Below are 21,571 nucleotides of genomic sequence, written 5' to 3'. Positions count from 1 at the left end.
TGAATGAAGTAGGTTTAAGTAATGCATTTATAACAATTAGCCGATAAAAAACATCAGTCTTACTTCGTTTTATCTTTTTATTTCAACCCTGTTCCTAATCTTTATCGCTTTTTTTAATTTCATTTTCTGATATTCATCTTCTACATAATCTTATTGATGTTTACATATTTGTGTATTTAATCATGTTGATCGTCTACTCAAACACTTATTCATTTCATTACCTGTACATAACCTCTGAATCCCTACTTTCCAGCACGTAAGTACACAACGATCTTAATTATATTTATTTATACACCTTCTCCCTATTCTTTCTATTATTATGATTTTGGTAACGTTTCGAACACAAACTGAAGTATGATCAAGATTTGTTAATAATTATGTCATTAATTGTAATTTTAGGTTGGATGAAGCTGATGAGAAACCGTGAAATGGTATAAATCTATTTTATTCTACAAATCATGTTGTTCTTGATCTGTTTAAATTTATTCAGGGACCTGGTTGTACGAAACAAATACTTTATTTGAGTTAAGTAGAAAGTAATCATAGACTGTAGGTTAAAAACGTCGTTCAGCCAATATCATTAAAAAGGATTAAGTACGATCGACTGTGATATTGATTTATTAGTTTAGTAGCTGCAATAGGAAACTGATCAGTCAGTTATATAGAACAAAAGACCTCGTTTGAATCCAACTTACCACAAATTATCTCGTTACAGCGAAATTACGTTGCAATGAAATTGATAAGATGACATGGAAGAAGTACAAGGATAATTGTAATTACAACACAATGGTTGTGATTATCTTATTACTAGTGAAGACAATATGGATTGATACTATGTGTTGACCCATCATCAATGTTCATTTCAGTTTTATTGCCTAATTCTGTTATATCTAAACTTGTTGAATCCCCATGTTGTACACCTCATAGAATATTTAATTCAGCATTCAATGTTACTGCTAGATGATAATTTTAAATTTAACATTAAATGCGTGTACTGGTGTTCAGTAATTTCGTTTTATGAAACCAACTTACAGAAATCCAATTAAATTATTATAGTAACCACGGTCTTCATCAAATAAACAGTCACCTCATCGACCTTGTATAAAATCGAAACCAGAACCATTAAATCTTGTAGCAAGCACTAAAATCTAATTATTGAAGTATTTCCCCTCCCCATAGAATTTTATTTATCATTCTTATTCATTATCGTATTCGATTAATTTTGTGTAGACTATACAATTTCGCTTATTGATCTATAATCGAATAAGATTAACATCTCAGTCACGAATGTGGTCACTTACAATTTGAATAGTTCATTTTGAAAATTTCCAACTTTAGAACTGTATAAAATATAGATTCTCTTCAAATTGTTTGTATTATACTATCAGTAAACTTAAGTTCATTGACTCAAATAGATTGTTTCCAATCATTAAACATAGAACGATGTGTACTTTTAAGTGTCAAATAATTAAATTCAATGATCACATTTCAACTTGATTGATATAACTTTATTATTACTTAAAAACTTGATAATTTAACATTAGTTGTAACATGAAATAATCTAGAATTTCGGACGAGACTATAATTTATGGCCGAACCAATCAGGTATTAAATAACAGGTCTTGGATTTTGGCGCGAAATTCTCTCATCCATTTGGCTAAATAGAGTTTTGTTATTATAGCTGATGTCAGTTCGTGATGAAAACCCTTTCATATTTATTTGACTCATCTTTATCTTCTAATACTCTTGAAGTATTCAACATGATTGTCTTAAGGATAATACTAGGGATTACAAATGTGATGGTTTTTGGTAACGGCTGGCTGTATCCAAAGATATCTAAAATGGACATATCCACTGTGGCCAGCCCAACATTCCGAGTTAATGTAGTAAGCTTTAGGGATGAAAATGTAATCTTTTATAAAAGTCGCGTCCTAGTATATATCAATTAATCATTAACCGAACAGGAAATTGACCAAATGTCCCGGAAACGATACATTCGGAAAATTTCGCAGACAACCAGATAACAACCTGGTACATATTTTAAGTGATAAAATAGATAATTTTCGAAAGTAAAGAACTAAGGATAATCACTCCACCGCAGCAGTTACAACTTCTACCAGCCAATTATAAAATTATAAACAGAAAACAGAAAGAATAGGAAAGACAAGTTACTACTTACTATACAGTTGAGAGTTTCTTTTCTCACCATTTGCTTTAGTCAATGAATGGTCATGATCAACATGATCTACATAAATGAAAACACGAAAGCGACTTATATGTATTTGTATATAGGATCTAGAAATCTTGTCTACATCGTCCTGTTTTAATTCATCAGACAATCTATTTATATGTAAGGCTTTATAAAACAAACAAAATTTCAACTCCCTGATTCCAATAAAGTTTAAAAATAGGTTATTACAGGAACTTACTCATTATCAATAAATTATTCTAAGTCGATTACTAAGCAATTGTATCAGTAATGTATCATAGTATATTGCCTAGAAAGAAAAATAAGTGTACCCTGATTGACGACATTTGTTTACAGCCTTCTACAGGTACATCTCTTATAAACTAAGACCCAAAATACTCATTTCCATCTTCATCCGTTGTGACTACTTAAAAACACTACTGCTTTTGTTTCTTTTGATTTACTTGGTTAAGCTTCATTATCTTCCCCCTATCCAAGAAGAAAATGTATCAACTAGCGTACTAAAATATTATCAAGATATTTTTCAAACATCTAAAGCTTATCGGGTTAAATCTTTAGTCCTTGACATAAAAACATAATCTGGTAGTAATTCTCAAGTGCAAACCGTAACAACAACATGAACGTTCTAAAAATTGCAGCCTGTACTTGAAAAGTCAGTCTTAATAAAAACACAATAGCTTTTAATATATATTAAACCAGTACAGAGGAGAAAGTGGTTAAAGAAGGCTTTATTACCATTGTTATAAATCTCTTTTATTACAACACAGCTATTCCTATTGCTTAGTATTCTCGGACACCGATTCACCAGACACGTCCTCAAATCAGAACACGGTTAAACAGGAAATAGATTGTATTCCAAATAACAAAGTTAGATGAAAGTAAAAAGCACAATAGGAAAAACTTTAATATATTTATAGTTTTTACATGAGAAGGTTTCTAGAGTGTTCTTCAAGTATCGACTAGCGCTGATTGGCTAATTCTTACCCAATCAGCGTGCGCTAAAGCAATCGTGCTTTGAGTGTGCTTCTATCCAATCAATGTCCCGCTAACAACCATAATAACCAGCACTCTGTATCACTAAATAAACTTTACATGACATGGTGAATATCCTTTGTCTAGGATACATTATCGCTGAGGATATTGATAAACCGAAATTTATTTTTAATAAAACGTTACGTAGCTTATGGTATACGGTATTCATTTAACGAGAAATTATTTAGTCCATAAATGCAAATTTCATTTATGCTGAAAACTTGAAAGAGGACTAGCTTGAAATTACTATTTCGTTTACGGATGTTAAAACTTTTAAAGATTTCTCTAAATGAACTGGGTATCAGCATTCATTTGATAATTTTATCATTCAAAAGTGGAATGATTTTTAAGAGCTTAACTCACCTTTACAAAATACATAAGAAAAAAAAGATTTTCACCTAATAAGACTTAAAAATTTGTGAAAACTGTCATAAAAACTCATAACTGAAAATGTAGAATTTTTTAAAATGTATCTGTTGTCAGGCGAAATTAATTTCTTTTAATGAATCTAAAAGTATCCTCTTTACTTCAGACCTATTGTAAATACTCTTGCCTTGTATTTAACATCACAGGAGATTTTTAAACATACGATTTTTCCTACTTTAATTCCGAGTTTTATTATATCATCTATTATTTATTACAATTTGATTCTATGTCAATAGGAGTAACCTGATAATAAACTAGAGATTGGATCGCTATATTGAGCAAACACTCCATGATTTCAGATTGGCGTTTTTTTTTAATAACATTTAACTATCATAAAAACAAAGAAATAGGATGGCAAATGACCAAAATCTACCATAGAGTGTATCTGAATAGTAACATCCATAAGTCCACTCGCTTTGGCAGTACATGCACTAAAATTGGAACGATACAAAGATTGGCATGGCTCCTAAGCAAGGATGACACGCAAAATCGTGAAGCGTTTCATATATTTTGTGGTTTTTCAAACAGTCAGGTCTTAGGAGCGGATGTTGCCATGGCTTGTGTGGATAGGTCGTTCTTCCTATGAGTTTTGTATGGAAATGCTCCTAGTCTAAGAAATAAATTCTGTGAAGTAGGAGCATTAGTGAACAAATCAAGATCACACATTGTAGCTGTGACGGAAACTTGGTTAGTTCACGACTTCGATATTACTCCAGAATTATCCGGATTTCACTACCAAAGAAGTGATAGACAAAGATGTAAGAAAGGGGATGGCATCTCTTATATATAGCTAATAATATAAATATCCGCTCCTTTGCTTGAGAATCCCATGATAGTGGAAGTTATGAAGTCATTAGCTCTGAACTCACTATCGGATGTTGTACATTTATACTCGATGTCATCTATCGCAACTTAATCTGCTTAGCTGATGACTTTATTTTAGGACACATTCATGTATGGTGTACAAAGAACAGATGCCTGATATTAGGAGGCTTTAATGCATCTGATATTGGTTGAACTACGATGACCAACGTAGGATCCATAAACTCCTTTGATAGTAGGTTTTTGATAACGGTATTGAAGCATAATTTACTACAGCATGTATCCAGATGCACACGTTTTGGTTAAAACCAAGTTTCTTCTTTGTTAGTCTTGGTATTCACTCATGCTGGTCTAACTATTCTTCTACCATTAGCAAACAGCAACTATGTCATTTTGTCATTCATGTTTAGAGCTTGTGACATGATAAACGATTAGGTTAAGCCTCGTCCAAATGTGTGGAGAGCTAACATACCGGCCATTCAGGTGTGCTTTGCAAAGATAGATTGGTCAGAAGATACCGACTCATCAGTTGAAGAAGCATAGTTCATATTTAAAATGAGTTCAGTTCAGTTACGTCTTCGTTTATACCATACCTGGTACTACGTAGACCGAATAACTTCTCACCATGGATAGTTAAAAATGTCAAGAAACATCTTAGATGTAAGAAAAAGCACTTGAATATATTCATCTCTACTGGCTTAGAACAGTATAGATGGACATATTGTAGGACAAGGATTGCCTATAAAGCGTTAATTATCATGACTAGACATTCATATGAAAAACAATTGGTTAGGCACTGTAAAGATAGTCCGAAACGGTTATTCTCGTATTTAAAGAGGTGAACTCAGAGAAGCGATGGAATCCTATCACTTTTGGTACAAACAAATCTGTTAATATTGACAAGAGATGATGTCGAGAAACTTAAGGCTTTATTGGAATATTTTAGTAAAGTGTTTTTTATCAGCAATGAAGAACGACCAATGAATAATTGTCAATGGGGCGGCTCGTCTATGGATCCCATAGTTATTGAGGAATGTACTGTCTTAAACCTACTTCAATATCTCAAACCTGACAAGTCCAGTAGTTCTGAGGATATTCATCCTAGAATTAGGAAAGCCCTTGTCGGATGTAATTGCTGAAATTATAGTCATACTGTTTGATATGCCTCTGCGGCAGTCCAGACTGCCAAGAGACTGGAAAGACGCAATAATTAGTCTGGTGTGTAAGGCGAGGAGTAGAGATTCAGTTACTAACTACCGACCCGTTAGTCTAACCAATGCAGTTGTAAGACTAATGGAAAAGATTGTTCGGATGGCTGTTACAAACTATGTAGAAGGACATAATCTTTTATCCATGGAACAACATGGTTTTCGGGAAGGCATATCATGTTTGACAAATCTGCTCATTACTCATTACGAACTGTAGCAAAGTCGTCCGTTCTACTCTTCACCGATGATAAAAAACTTTGGAGACTGGTACACAGTATGTCAGATAGAATAGTATTACAGAATGATCTCAATTCACCGATGGAATGGATGAGCAGGTGGTCACTAAAAGTAAAGCCTAACAAGAGTGTGGTGATGAAATTAGATAACTATGATGATTCATAGCACTACACAATACGTGAAGATGAATTATCCAAAGTAATGGACCATATAGATTTAGAAGTCGTAATAAGAAACGACCCTAAAACTACGAGCAACTTCAAGGCTGCCAAAGGCTTTAGGGTATCATGGGCCATTCGTAGGTCCTTTCAGTACTTCGTGAAGAAAATTTTAAAGTACTTTACCAGAATTTCGTGAAACCGCATGTGGAATATGGGATTCAAGCAGCGAGTCATTGTTTCAAGTATGAGGCGGATTCAGGAACGAGTCCAAAGACGAGGGAGGGAAATGGTAAAAAGTCTCTCTCGTTTATCTTATGAAGAAAGATTGAGACATCCCAAATTATTTCCGTTGTTTTGCCGTAGATTACGGAGTGATCTGATATTGGCTTATCGTATGCTGAACGATGACCATGGTACTAATGTTTTATAATTTTCTTCGGTCTATGATTTATTATTTGAGAGGACATTCGAAGAAAGTTCAAAAACCGAGATCAAATCGTCTACGTCTGAAGCTTTGTTTCTCGCACTGAGTAGTGAATCACTGGTATTCCCTACCAGAACACGTAATATCAGCACCTTCTGCTGATATATTCAAAATGAGTTTGGATCTCCACAGTGTTACAAACAGCAAGGATTAAAATAGGTCGATCGACCTCTTTTCCTTATTACTAGTGACTAAAGGTGTACAGAACGAATGTAAAAAGCTGGTTCTCGGGAATTTTGAAGAAAGAGATATATTGTTGAAAAACGCACAAAAACCCCGTGATTCAAATATTCGTATCTGACCAGATTGGCCGCTTGAGGATTAAATCAAGTGGAAGAATGCTCTTACGGAGTTGAGAACTCGCAAGTTAAATGGCAAAACTAACCTTACCATCAAGGGAATTAAGGGAATCCAATGCTTCCGAGGCCTGTATGGGTAGAATGAATGATTACCAAAACACCTTAAGTGCGTGCTACATGAACGCCCGTAGTATTAGAAATAAAACGTCCGAGCTAAGTCTGATGGTGGATGAATTAAGTCCCGATATAATTTTTGTTACAGAAACTTGGTTCACAGTGGATATAGAATGTTCTTCCATCATCGCAGGCTATATCTGTATTAGAAGTGATAGATTTTTAAGTCGCAAGGGGGGAGGCATAATGTTATACGTTAGGGATCACTTTCGTATACAATCAATCATATCGGAGGCTCATCTTAGTAGTACATGTGAGGTATCATGTTGTAAGATTAAATCTAGAAATGGGTTAGTGACTATAGGGGGAACATACCGTCGTCCGTGTTGCCTTGCTGACGACTTTATCTTAAGACACATCTGTTCTTGGAGTATGGCAGAATGTTGTCTCACCATTGGGAACTTCAGCGCACCGCACATCAACTGGACAGAGCTTACAGCTCCAGATGGAGGTTTCGATAGCGACCTTTTACCAACCGTTATTCAGTGTGCACTTGTACAATGTATCACAAAACCGACACATATTGATTTGAAACATGATCCGTCACTGCTGGACCTCGCCCTCACTCACCACTGTGAGGATGTCTCTGATATTCACCACCTTCCCTCACTAGTAAACAGTGATCACGTTGTACTTCACTTAAAGTTCAGTACACATAGTATACGATTTGTATCTGCCCCATCCCGTCTCAATATCTGGCGAGCTAATATTCCGGCAATCAGAAATTGTGTTATCTCGACTGATTGGTCGGTCGACGCGGATGGACTGATCGAAGATGAATGGAATAAGTTTAAGGCTACATTCGAGTCCGTAACGTCGCCGTTTATCTCATGGTCAGCACGTAAGCTATCACATTGCCCTCCATGGATTAATAAGGAAACCCGAAAGCTGTTAAAGCGTAGGAAACATCTCTGGGGCTTATTCTTGTTGACAGGTCATGCGTCATTTAAGCGTGAGTACCGAAATTCCGGAATATTTGTAAGAAAACCATAGCTAAATCCCGTACTACCTACGAACGAGAGTTGTCATATGATAGCCGTACTTGTCCGAAACGATTGTTTTCGTATGTTAAACAGCGAATGAAACGTAGTGATGGTATTCCCCAGTTACTGTTACACGAAAATTCAGATTTACGAGCTGAATCAGATCAAGCAAAAGCTGAGACTTTTTCAAACTATTTTAGAGAAGTCTTCTCTACGTTTATTGTAACAAATACTTGTCCCACTCACACCGAGATACCAACAATTGAATCTGTACAGGTGACTGAGGAGACTGTCCTTCCGTTGATAACTAACCTCAAACCTTGTAAGATGCCGGGCCCTGACGGGTTACATCCACAGATGCTATCATCTCTTGCGGACATTATTTCAAAGCCCTTTGCGACACTCCTCAACATGTCCCTTTCACTTGCTCAGCTTCCTATATATTGGAAAGACGCTATAGTCAGTCCTATATTTAAGGATGGTCAGAGACAGATCGTATCTAACTACCGGTCTGTCAGTCTAACTAGGATTGTCGTTAAGTTACTTGAAAAGATAATTCGGGTTAGGTTGCTAAACCACATAGATTCACACAATCTGTTAGCTTCTGAGCAACATGGATTTCGTAACAAGCGTTCATGCTTGACTAACTTAATTATTGCGAGAGAGGATTGGACAGCAGCCTTAGATAAAGGTCTGTCTGTCGATATGATATTCGTAGATTTTAGCAAAGTATTTGACAAGGTTTCACACTTAGGTCTTATGCAGAAGCTCACGAGCTTCGGAATGATAGGTGCTGTACAGGAGTGGTTAGGTAACTTCTTATGTGACCGCAGACAGAGTGTGAGTGTCAATGGGGCTCTATCCGATTGGAAGCCGGTCAAAAGTGGTGTGCCCCAAGGCACAATCTTAGGCCCTCTGCTCTTTCTTCTCTACGTTAATGAGTTACCGCTGTTGCTTAGGTCGTCGACATCATTATTTGCGGATGAGGTAAAAATCTGGAGAACGATAAAAAGTGAGGCTGATCATCTGGATCTTCAAGCTGACTTAGACGATTAAGTTAGATGGGCTCGAGGTTGGGGCTTAGAACTCAATTCTAGGAAGTGTGCTAATGCACGTCGGTCACGGTGATAGTTACCATTATACCATCGATGGCAAGTCTCTTCCATGAGTTCAAGAACATAAAGACTTAGGAGCAATAATAAGTCATGAATTAAAAGCAACTATGCATGGCAACGCAGCCGCTGTCAGAGGTTTTCGTGAGTTATGGTCACTTCGTCGAGCGTTCAAATCTTTTGACTAGGAAATGTTTCGAATTTTATATCCAACCTATGTAAGACCACATTTAGAGTACTGTATCCAAGCAGCTAGCCCATGTCTGTTAAATGATACTAACTCGCTTGAGCGTGTCCAGCGTGTGGGAACGAAATTAGTGAAGGGTCTTTCTAAACTCCCTTACGATGAGCGTTTAAAACGCCTAAACCTTTTCCCCTTGTCGTATCGTAGGACGCAAGGTAACCTTATACTGGCATTTCGTATCTTTAATTATGATTTCGGTGTTAATATATGATCTTTTTGCTCCCTCCAGCACTAATAATCTCCGAGGTCATACCAAGAAGGTTCATAAACCGCGATCCAATAAACTTAAAGTGGGGTCCCGTTTTTCTCATCGAGTAGTCAATGATTGGAACGCCTTACCCGAACAAGTGGTATCAGCCCCATCAGTGAATATTTTCAAGGAAAAAATAGACCTTCACTGGAAGTCAATTTGTCAAGATTAACACAGGTTCACCAACCTACTATCCTTATTACTGAAGACAGAAAAACATTGTAAGCTGCATTTAAACTCGTCTACTTTGATCAATTTTTTGTAACTCTTAATATTACTATTTTTTAAACGCTGTCTAGCAACACATCGTTGAAGTATAAACAGTGATCAGTGTGAACTTAAACAGCTTCTGAGGACTACGATACTGCTTCGAGTGAGATGGATGTCATTAGTTAAAATTGTAAAAGATTTCCCTTAGCAGGTGCTGAGTTTATAATTTGGTTCTAGATTATTTTGTTAGTAAACCATCAAACGTACTCGAGCTCTCAATTTCAAGGAAGCTGCTATGGTAAACTTTGGGGAAATGGCACTAAAACCCGAAAATTTCCCCAACATTCCTCTTTAAACTTGATGAGGGACATTTGACTTCGGGAAATTCCTCAAAATACCCCTGAATTTCCCCGAACTTGTGAGCTCCGGTAGTATCCTCATCTCTCAACTTAGAGAAAATTTTCGAGGAATTTTCAGAACCCCTCAAAGTCAAATGACCTTCCCCAAAATTTGGAGAAAATCCAAAAAATTGGGGAATCGCCTAAGGTTTGAAGGAAATTTTCGAGAAATATCTCGAGCTCCCAAGTTAAAAGAAACTTTGGAGGATTTCGCGGAAGTTTTGGGTTATTTTGGAGAAACTCTTGATGTCAAATGACCCTCACAAATGCTTGAGGGGATTTTGGGTAACTTTGGGGAATTCCTCGGATCTGAGGAAATTTTGAAGTTTGAGTGCAATTTTTACACAAATTTCCTCAAAATTTTCAACACCAGATTCTCCGAAATTTTCCCAAAATGTGTCAAATTTTTTCCGGAATTGGAAGATTGGGATAAGATATTTCAGATACTTTCTGTGCTATCTAAGCCCGAAAAATCGAAAAAAATTCCAGCTGTCACTTCATTGATCACCAAAACTGTTTTGTGATGTTCGTAAACCCTCCAAAGTTTCAGACGTGTGAACATATGTTCAAATATATTTTTTATCGTCAAATATTTGACGATAAAATTTACCTGAAATTTGCTTTTCTCCACAATCGACTATTTCTCTAACACTGATGGATTGAGAGCATCCCATATTCCAGACCGTTTATCTAAATAGTTCATCCATCGTTCTGTTTTCTGTGAGATTGATGTTCGTTTCCTAAGCACAATAACCGCTAATGCTTATTTGAAAAATAGACTAAACTCAACTAAGGTCATATAACCAATAACCAATATCTGTCACAGGCTTGTATAAACCAGCCTCTCAAGTAGTACTACAGTTAAGAGGTGTTCTATTTTTAGTTTGATTTGCCTAAGACGTTAGCAGCGAAGATCTCTATCATTTCTAAGTTAATGATGTCTTCGGCATTTGACTCCTCAATCGTGCAAATACCTTTGTTTATGTGCTCTCACGTTTTCATGATTCTATAGAGATAGTTGAACTTAGCTTGTATTTTGACAGTAAGCTTGGCCTGAAAACATTTACCTCTGTGAAATTCGGCTTTGCCTCCGTCCCTCAGTGCCAAGTAAGATCTGCGGCCAGATTTCTTCGAGGAGGCCTTTCACTTATTCCGGGCTCTCGGTTCGGCCTGTAGCAAACGTTCCAAGCCTCTCCTAACTAAAAATCTTCATTTTCCAGATGTGTGCTTCACTCTGATGCACATTATGTTTAGTGGAAGCCTGAGCTATGTCCTTTGCTATCTTCCAGTAATCACCCACATGACATTTTTATTCCATTTTTAATAATTTGTAACGGTACTGCATCCATTATTTTTGACGTTCTTTCCTTTCAAGCAGTTAGTGAGTGATACATTAGGAGTTTCTTTTATACTGATTGTTTTACTTCAACGTCATAAAATCAAACACCAAGCTTCAAAAAATTTTGAAATTTCAAACTGAAGTCATAAATATAGCCAATAAAAGGCGAATGGTTGCTCCACATAGTGTCGAAGAGTCTTTTGTATGTGTGATAAAAACAAGGTTCCGTAGAAGTTCTCTGCATTTATATCATCCCCTAGATCTCTTGATAATACTTTTCGGTTAATCTGACTTGAATGTATTTTCTGAGCACATCGAACCGTAAGCGACGCAGCCATGTTCGGTGAAGTCAACTGTATCTTACAGTACATGGAAGGTCAAGTCGACAGTGTGATACTGAATTACGATCCAGATGTCTCGAATCACTTAATGAAAGTGCAGTCGCCAATATCTTTTTTGTTCGAGTGATAAATAATCCAAGACCTCTAGCCTGTGTACATCTACGTTATAGCGCTTCGTCATGACTGGAGGCACATGACGATCACATAAGGTAGTAAGCATTTCTGTAAACGTATATTCTACGAACTTTGGCTCGAATATTGACCGCAGAATTAACAGCATATTGACTATCTGAGATGAGAAAATTGATATTAAGAAACACACGAAGATAGTCGATCGAATTATGAACTTTACAGTGAACAGATGGCATTACAATTGCATGTATCACTTAAAACTTTTGTAAACCTGAAACAAACGGCTTAGCCATTGGTCGACTGAATTTCTCAGTTGCGATCGCGACGAACGCCGCGTCGAATTTCAGCAATGATATCTAGATGTATAAATGGTAATCGACTGGACGACATTTTGCATATATTTTGGTGCCCACTTGTTACTAATCTCCAAGTAGCCGCTATAATGTGATTTATTGTAAGAAGAGCATGAATGGGAAATACGAAGTATTGAGTAATTTGGAGTCTTGTCCTGGATCCGTATTATAGATGTTATGTTACGATAGTGTATTCAACGTTCTAGAAGTGACCCTCGGATCATTATTTCTTTCATCTCAACTATTCGTATCAAAATTGATAGATCGATTACTACCAAGTATTATGAAGTTGTGTTGATCAAAGCTGATACTAAAATCTACGACTTCTGGAGAAAAATAAAAACGACAGCTCAAATGTAAGATTTTCTACGACATGAGAACAAAACAATGTCCCATATATATAAGCTTCTTTGACTTCGGTTAGAATTAGGTAGCCAGAATCATTAAGGTTAGGATATAGCTTTCAATCGCTCAGACATTCAAGACTGTGGTATACTGGAGTAGGAACATTAATGTCTAACAATTATAGTTCCACATTATAGGTCGATATTCAATGTAATTCCATTATCACGACTGATCTCCGGTCACTCTGTAGTGGCATTGGGCCCTAATACGAGACAATGTGTGAAATGGACACTTAATATTAAACACGGCGATAAATCAAACGATGAAGAGGGCGGGAAGAATGAATTGAATCAATGGGAGTTGATCGTATGGCATGGGTCGGCCATGCAGGCGTGGTTCCTGCTGAATGTTACCTTATATCTTTTATTCATAGTAATTATATTGTTCTGTCTCCAGCCTAAGTTTGTTCTCTATCATGTATTGGTAATTCTTACAATGTAGTGAGTTGATGTGGACGATCATGTGACCTCCATGTAAAACCTTATAGGCAGTTATATCATGACAAATCTACAATTATAGGATTAGGTCTATTACTAGAGCAGTACTAATATCATAGTAGACCATAATTCTACAACTCCATCTGTCCCTTTCTTTTCCATCTCCTTTTCTCTTCTACATGGGTTTTAAGAATATTCTTAAACATTCAAAGGTTATAATTAAGGCATAATATATTAGGACACACTTAGATAAATTATTTTTTGAGATTCGTTTTATCTCCACCACATGTATATGACCCATGCGAACTGACATATGATGATTATTCTATCAGACTAAGGGTTTTATGACATCATTCGAAACTATTATTAATGCCGTTTGTACTTATTCTGTTTTTACGCACTTATTAAATTATTTACATATTTCAGATTTCTTTCCTTCTTTCTTTCCTTTTTTATTTTAACTCAACTCAGTATCCTGTCGAATTCTAGTGAGCCTGTTTGTGTGGTGAATATTACACAACAATTACTGAAACTTGTGTACGACTAAAGAGTAGTAATAATGTTAATAATATCATCGAGTGGTGAGGCCAATAGTGTGTGGTAATTTGAATTCTGTTTCATATGACATTTATCTATGTCTAGCAAAGAAGACTGAATACAATAGAATTATAGAAGATGACCAAAGGTTCAGATATATTCCGTAAAATATAATACACCATTAATCAGTTTATTTTGATAAGATCGCCAGTGAAGAAATCTGAATCGCCATCAAATAAGTCAAGATTGGGAAAGCAGCGGAACCTGACAATATACGAGCTGAAAACCTTAAGTCAGACATAAAAGTAAAATGCAAGCATTCTCCACTTCCTATTTAGGAAGATTTCGAAGGAATAATAAGTGTCGACAGATTGGAATGAAAGACATCTCATCAAAATACAGAAGAATGAAGATCTGGTAGATGTGAGAACTATAGAACAACCACATTACTATTAGCATCAGCAAAGGCTTTCCACAGAGTGTTGCTGAACTGGATGAAAGACTGACCAGGCGCCCAACTTCGATATCAACAGGCTGGATTTCGTAAGAGTCGGTCATGCACAGACTACGAACAATCGTTGGATACTCAGTTGAGTGGAACACATCACTATCCAGAAACTTCCTTGACTATGCGGAAGCGATCAACAGTGTGGATAGGAGTAAATTATGGAAGCTTCTTCGACACTATGTTGTACTTGTGAAAATCCTCTTTATCTGGAATTCATACGAAGGACCACATTACAAAGTGGTTGTTAAGTTTTGTCGATTGGACGCTATATTCGTTCCTAAGCTATTCTGATAACCCGCACTCTAGAACTATACAGCGACCTGAACACCAGAAAGAAGATGCAAAGTATGAGAGAAACACTTTACCCCATGTTTCGTTTTGTACAGAAAACATGGGTATATATAGATGTTAACGTTTGTTAAATCAGCATCATATTTCGGCCAATCCGTTAGCGACATATGATGCTACTGGTCAATAGTAGCACACCACGTTGGAATTCTAGAATGCTCCATCATGCTTTGATTGGCTAGGACTCTTCGGCTCCTTTTGGGGCTCTGGAGGCTCCGTTGAATTTCTCGGAAGGGCGGCTCAGCATTGGTGCATGGTGAACAGCTGGCAGATACATTCCAAGCGAGGACCAGAGCTAAACAAGGCTGATTACTTTCGCTCTTTCTCTCTCTTCTGGTCGCCGACTGTATTATGAAGACCTCAACATCTGGTGGAAAGCACAGAATACAATAGACAGCTTGCATGCGATTTGATGATTTGGACTTCACAGATGACCCGGCCCTTCTATCCCATGCACACAAACGAATGCGGATAAAGACAACTAATGTGGCAGCAGCCTCTCCATCAGTAGGTCTCAGCATACACGAGGGAAAAACCAAGGTCTTCAAATGCAACATGAAAAACATTAACCTAATCACACTTAACGGTGAAACTGTGGAAGATGTGGAATTCTTCACGTACCTGGGAAGCATCATCGATGAACAAGGAGGATCAGATGAAGACGTCAATGCGAGAATTGACAAAGCAAGGACATCATTCCTACAACTGAGGAACATATGGAACTCAAAACAACTGTCAACCAATATCAAAGTCAAAACAGTTCTACTGTACGAAGCTGAAACTTGGAGAACTACCACAACCATCATCGAGAAGGTACAAGTATCTATAAATAGTTGTATACGCAACATACCATCAGCAACAACCTATTGTGCAAGAGAGCAAACCAAGTTCCAAGTGAACAGGAAATTGGGAAGAGAAGTTGGAACTGGATTGGACAAACATTACGAAAATCATCAAACTGCATCACGAGAGCTGTATTAACTTGGAATCCTGAAAGGAGACGGAAAAAAGGAAGATCGAAGAAGACACTACGTCGGGAATCGGAAGCAAACTTGAGAAGGACGGATAATGGCTGGAAAGGACGGAAGGGGGTCGCCCGTGTAGGGTTGAATGGAGAATGTTGGTAGATGGCCTACGCTCTTCCATGAGGGTAACAGGCGTGAGCATGCAAGTAGTCATCTTGTTTTAATAAGTTCGCCAGTGTAATGTATATTTACCTACTTACCCTACTTTCCTGATACTAACAAATTGATAAGCTGAGTTAAGTTATGTGCTGTTTAAGTTAGTTTACGGGCAAAGTGTAACTGAAGTATCCTTTCTTAGAAGAATTTTTTAAAAGAGGAGATCAGTGGTCTTGAATTAGTACATAAAAGTTACGTGGTGTTATTTTGCGCATCGTGAAGGCCAAGTTAATCTTAAAAAGAGCTAGGATTGCTAGCTTGGAGCCGTGACTAAAAAGAGGAAGCAACGGCTCAATAAAAAGTTTTATAATCGGGCATCTTGTGAACACAGGTCACTCAATCAAGACACTCTGCGTTCAAGGTCATCTACAAGGTAGGCAGAAGTCTTCCGAAGACAATTAGACTGCATCTTTTTTGCATTGCAGAAGCGGTAGCCATACATCTGGAAAAATGCGAATTGCGTGTGCAAAAGAGACCTCTTCTTCTACCATGATCTTAATGTATTAAAATTGTTCTCTCTTTTTCATACTCTTGTTCCTTTACAGTCATGTGCTTCACCTTCGATCTTCCTCTTAAATCTTCTACCCCCAACTGGTTTGTTTTTATTTCCACGATCATTCCGATTACATTTCATCTCTATTTAAACATTATGTCTTATCATGCTGAGCCATCCTTTCTCAATCATAATTTTCCTATCTTTTGATGAATCTTAAGCCAATAACAATCAAATGATTATTAAACTTTCCCTGTTTAAAAAAAATTTTTATACTTTTTTTTAGCGACCGAACAACCAGTATTCGATTGGAATAACGGACTGACAAACCCAAAATTTATTCGATTAGACCAAACCACGTCCCTCTGTATAGCTCACAACGCGTTTTTGAGATACTCGTATTATATTAAATCAAAACACAAACTCTGATTTAGAAAACAGAACAAATTACATCAAAAATACAAAATACCTCAAACGGTACAGCCCGTGCTATACAGTTAGAAGTTTCTCTAACTCAAAGTAGCACGTTAAACAATAAAAGAAACCATTAGTACCAGAGGGTTCGATACCTGAGAATCACACGTATCTACAATTTTGCGATTAAGTCTACTATTATAGTAGTACTAATAACGAACTAGACCATAATCCAACATCGGTGAGACCGACTAAAAAAACGCGGCCTGTTATTATTTTTCATGTTGGCTTTAACGTATTTGATTGAATTTCACTTGTGCTAGCCGATTTCTCCATTAGTCTGTTGATTACCTCTCACGCGTAAACTTGTTAAAACACCAACCACTAGCAGATGTGGCACTTGATCGACGTAAGCACACATTATCTAGCAACTAATGTAAACAAGGATTTGAAAGTTATCCTGATCTAATTCTTTATTTGGTTTTTTCATCTAATATCTTATTCAATTTAAGCTATGAACTATCCCTTAATATCCTTCCTTCTAACCACTGCCTAACTTATTTACAATTTTCCAGTTCCGCAGCCAAACAACAAAGACGATATTCCTGTAACTTAATATAAGCTCAAGCTGTAAAGCTTCTACAGTTTTAAGCTCAGACATGTATTTATCTGGATTCATGGAATTTTACTGAATCAATCGAATGATCAGTTCGACACCATGCACATCAAGGTATAAGTTGCAGTACTGTGTGTTCCATCTGATTTTTTCGGGCCCATAGTATTTGTCACAGTTGACTTTTTGTATGTTGCCATGTGATAACATCTACACGAAACCAAAAATTGATTTTTTAGCAACATAAATGGGCCCGATGCCAACAGTCACAACCTTAAATCGTACAGGTGTCCCGCTAGATTGCTCAATTGACTAATTTTAATCTGACTTTATCACAGAGATTCTTATCTTACATTTCAAAAATTTATATTCTACCGTGACATCCACTTCATGACATGGTTCTGTTTTTGGAAGACTCCAATAAAGTGCCGTCCTTAGATCTGAGGATCTGTGAAAACATCTAAGGAGCACAATTCTCTCTCTATGAATCCGAATTCTTTCTTCCGCTCCTGTTTAAAGTCAGGGATCAACTCAAAGACTGATAATGGGAAGTTAAGTACTTCATGTTACCAACATCTTCACATATTTTGCACGACTTATCAGCCTCATTGAGTAGATATCAGATGAAATCTTGGAGTGGATTGATAAAGCTCAGTTGGTTTGATGATGTCACAGGTATTCAGTGTTTGACAACGCTTCTACCAGTAACACCTTCTAATATATTTCGTTCCCACCAAGAGAAATCAAAAGACAGAGTCGAGGAGATCGGAAGAGTATATTTGGCGATGACCAATATATCGGAATTCTCTGATCTAATCTGGCTAGCGATTGCGGTTTATGTTGAGCACGGCGTTACCACACGTGATCTGGTGAGGATGCCTGACCGAGCGCCTTCAGCTAGATGAGTCCACTAAAACATATGGTCAGCATCCAATGTCGAAAACTTAGTGCTATTTATTTTGGGGATTTATTTACCGCTACAGATCACTCCCCCCCTAGTGGGGCAGTGACGACCCTAAGACGTAGCCAGCCAGAAGTTTAAACCCAACGAGTTTGTCGTTGGTAAACACTCTTCTGATAGCTTGCTAAATTTAGCAGCGTCTGGTCGTCTTTCCTTACTATATGGGACGGAGGTACAACATAGTAAAAAAAGAAAATGTACAATGAAAATTTCGGATCCTCATAAACGTCATCGTTCTTTTCCAGCCGTCCTGGAAAAGAAAAAGAAAATGTAAGTGCATGTCGAAAATACACTCGTATTTGCGTAAAAACACAATGTCAGCGGAAAAAAAATGGAAAATAAACTCATGAACACGTAATAGCGTTAAAAAAATTGTTTTTTTGTTTTGTTTTTTTAAAATAGAAATAAAAATATATAAGCATATTAAAATTGTTTTTTTTAAAAAAAATAATATAAAATGTCGAGAAGTGCCTTACGTGCAATAGTCGTTTAAATGTTCTGGAAATCTCACCCTTCTTCCAGAACGCGTCGTTTTAAGTTTATTTTCGGATACTGTCGAAGTATCATCGCGTGTGTTGGTTGTCGGATGAGGTATTATAAGTGTCGGAGTCATGTCGTTCGATTGTACCGAAGGAAAATCTACGTAGATAGGATTTCCTTCTAAATACGCTGCTTTTAAGCGATCGATGCTGATGCTATCGTTGGTTCCGTTCTTATCGACTATATAGTACTTAGATTCACGTTGAAGAACTTTGAAAGGTCCTTCGTATGCTGATTCGAATGGTCGTCGATGCGAGTCTCGACGAATGAAAACGTGTGTACTATATCGTAAGCCAGGTTGAACGAAAACATCAGTTGATTGAGGTCGAGTGAAAGCAGGTTTAACTGAACGCATTGCGTTTGTAAGCCTGTTCGTGTAGGAGGTTAGATCCATGTTCATTGAAGAGGATGAAGGATCCACGAATTCTCCTGGAAGTCGAAGTGTCGTTCCATAAACGAGTTGAGCCGCAGTATATCCAATGTCAGCTTTCACTGCATTGCGGATACCTAGTAAGACGAGTGGAAGAGCGTCGGTCCACTGTGAAACGTTTGCAGCTGATAGCGAAGCTTTCAGTTGTCGGTGAAAACGTTCTACCAACCCGTTTGCTTGTGGATGGTAGGCGGTCGTTCGGAAGCGAGTGATTCCTAAAAGTGTGGTCAGACGACGGAAAAGATCAGATTCAAACTGACGTCCGCGGTCTGTAGTGATGGTTGAAGGGCAACCGAAGTTTGCTACCCATCGTTCGACGAAGGTGCGGGCCACTGTTTCAGCAGTGATGTCCTTAATAGGTACTGCTTCTGGCCATCGAGTGAAACGGTCAACGCAGGTTAAGAGATAAGAGTATCCATTTGAATCTGGTAAAGGTCCTACCAAATCCAGATGAACATGGTCGAAACGGGCATCGGGAGTTTTAAACGAGCCTAAGGGACATTTATTGTGTCTGATAACCTTAGATTTTTGGCAGCTTACACAGGAGCGTGCCCACTCCCTCACGTCTTTATTCATTCCAGGCCAGCAAAACCTTTCTGCTATAAGCTTGATGGTTGCACGAACGCCTGGATGCGAAAGTTTGTGCAATGTGTTGAAGACATTGCGTCGATAATGTTTCGGCACGATTGGGCGATCCCTACCTGTAGATGTGTCACAAAGTAAGGTTTCTTTACCTGTTCCCATCTGTTTGATGCGTAGTTTAAGTGTTGTAGACGATAACTCGTGCTGAAGATCACTGTCTTCTTTTTGAAGCTCGGCGAGTTTAAGAAGGTCGATTCCTTGGAAACTGTTCAAGGAAGTTATACGAGATAAAGCGTCTGCAACTACATTGTTTGCTCCAGAGATGTGTTGAATATCTGAAGTAAACTGCGAAATGTAGTCCAGTTGTCGAGACTCACGGGGAGAGTACTTGTCAGAAGGAGAGCTTAACGAGAAAGTGAGCGGTTTATGGTCCGTGAAAAGAGTGAATTCACGACCTTCGATGTAGTGTTGGAAATGCCGTACAGCACAATACATAGCTAGGAGTTCCCTACCGAATGTGCTGTACCTCGATTCGGTGTCTAGCAACCTTCTAGAGAAAAATGCCAAGGGTTGCCAGGAGTTGTTAACCCATTGTTGTAAGACTCCTCCGATTGCTGAGTCGGATGCGTCTACTGCGATGCTAATGGGTGCTCGGGTGTCCTGATGTGCGAGCATTGTTGCTTTAGCAATCAGTTCCTTAACTGTGGAGAATGCTTTTCGTGCGGTGTCGTCCAAATTAATGGATTTCGCATTTCCACGAAGTTGGTCGGTCAGAGGTTTCATAAGTAATGCGCATTTGGGTATGAAACGTCTATAGAAACTTACCAGGCCGTTGAACGTGCGTAATTGCTTGACGGTGGTCGGTTCTGGGTAATCCAGAATGGCCGCCACTTTGGTCCTAAGAGGTCGAATGCCTTGAGCATCGATAGTGTGTCCCAGAAAGTCTAACGAGTCGGTTCCGAATTGGCATTTCTGAACGTTTACAGTAATGCCATGTTTTTGAAGTCGTTCGAAAACAAGATCCAGATGCTTGAGATGTGTTTCTCTGTCCGGACTTGCGATTAGACAGTCATCAACATACGCGTGTACGAAGTTGAGACCTCGAGAAACGTCGTCTATGAATCTTTGGAATGTTTGAGCAGCATTCCTTAGACCGAAAGGCATTCGCAAAAATTCATAGAGTCCGAAAGGAGTTATGATAGCTGTTTTCGGTATGTCGTCAGTAGCCATAGGTATTTGGTTATACGCTTTAACCAAGTCGATTTTCGAAAAGACAGTTGTACCTTCAAGGTAGCTGTCAAATCGTGAATGTGAGGCAACGGGTAACGATCGGGAATGGTTTTCGCGTTCAATCGCCGATAGTCACCAGTTGGACGCCAATCGTTGCTGTCCTTTTTAGGGACCATGTGCAACGGAGATGCATATGGGCTACTTGACGGTCGTATGATTCCTAAGTCCATCATGTGATCGAATTCGTTTTTCGCTAACCTTAGCTTTTCAGGAGCTAGTCGTCGTGCTTTAGAGAATACAGGTGGTCCTGTAGTCGTGATGTGATGTGTAACATTGCTGGTTACACACGGTAATCTCGGTTGCGTTTGTTGTATCCCAGGGTACTTATCGAGTAGTGGTTGATAGAGTGGGTCTATCATATGTTTAACTGTGACTGGGGATACTCTACAACCAGTAAAAGAAGTTACGCAAACGGACA

General features: G+C 37.9%; 1 protein-coding gene across 1 annotated transcript in view; it reads right to left on the bottom strand.

Annotated features, from left to right (window-relative positions):
* Positions 1–11,054, bottom strand: part of PEF1 (peflin or Penta-EF hand domain-containing protein 1) — a 45,444-nt gene extending 34,390 nt beyond the window's left edge. Inside the window, exons 1-2 of the mRNA XM_051215146.1 lie at positions 10,860–11,054; positions 2,180–2,245 (exon numbers count right to left, since the gene is read on the bottom strand). Of these exons, the coding sequence (XP_051068330.1) occupies positions 2,180–2,245; positions 10,860–10,923 (130 nt within the window). The 5' untranslated portion in view covers positions 10,924–11,054. The remainder of the gene's footprint in view (positions 1–2,179; positions 2,246–10,859) is intronic.
* Between the last annotated feature and the right edge of the window lie 10,517 nt (positions 11,055–21,571).

The sequence above is a fragment of the Schistosoma haematobium genome, chromosome 2, assembly GCF_000699445.3.
Source record: "Schistosoma haematobium chromosome 2, whole genome shotgun sequence".
NCBI lineage: Eukaryota > Metazoa > Platyhelminthes > Trematoda > Strigeidida > Schistosomatidae > Schistosoma > Schistosoma haematobium.
The sequence above is the reverse complement of the archived record's forward strand: the minus strand, read 5'-3'. Positions and strand labels throughout refer to the sequence as shown.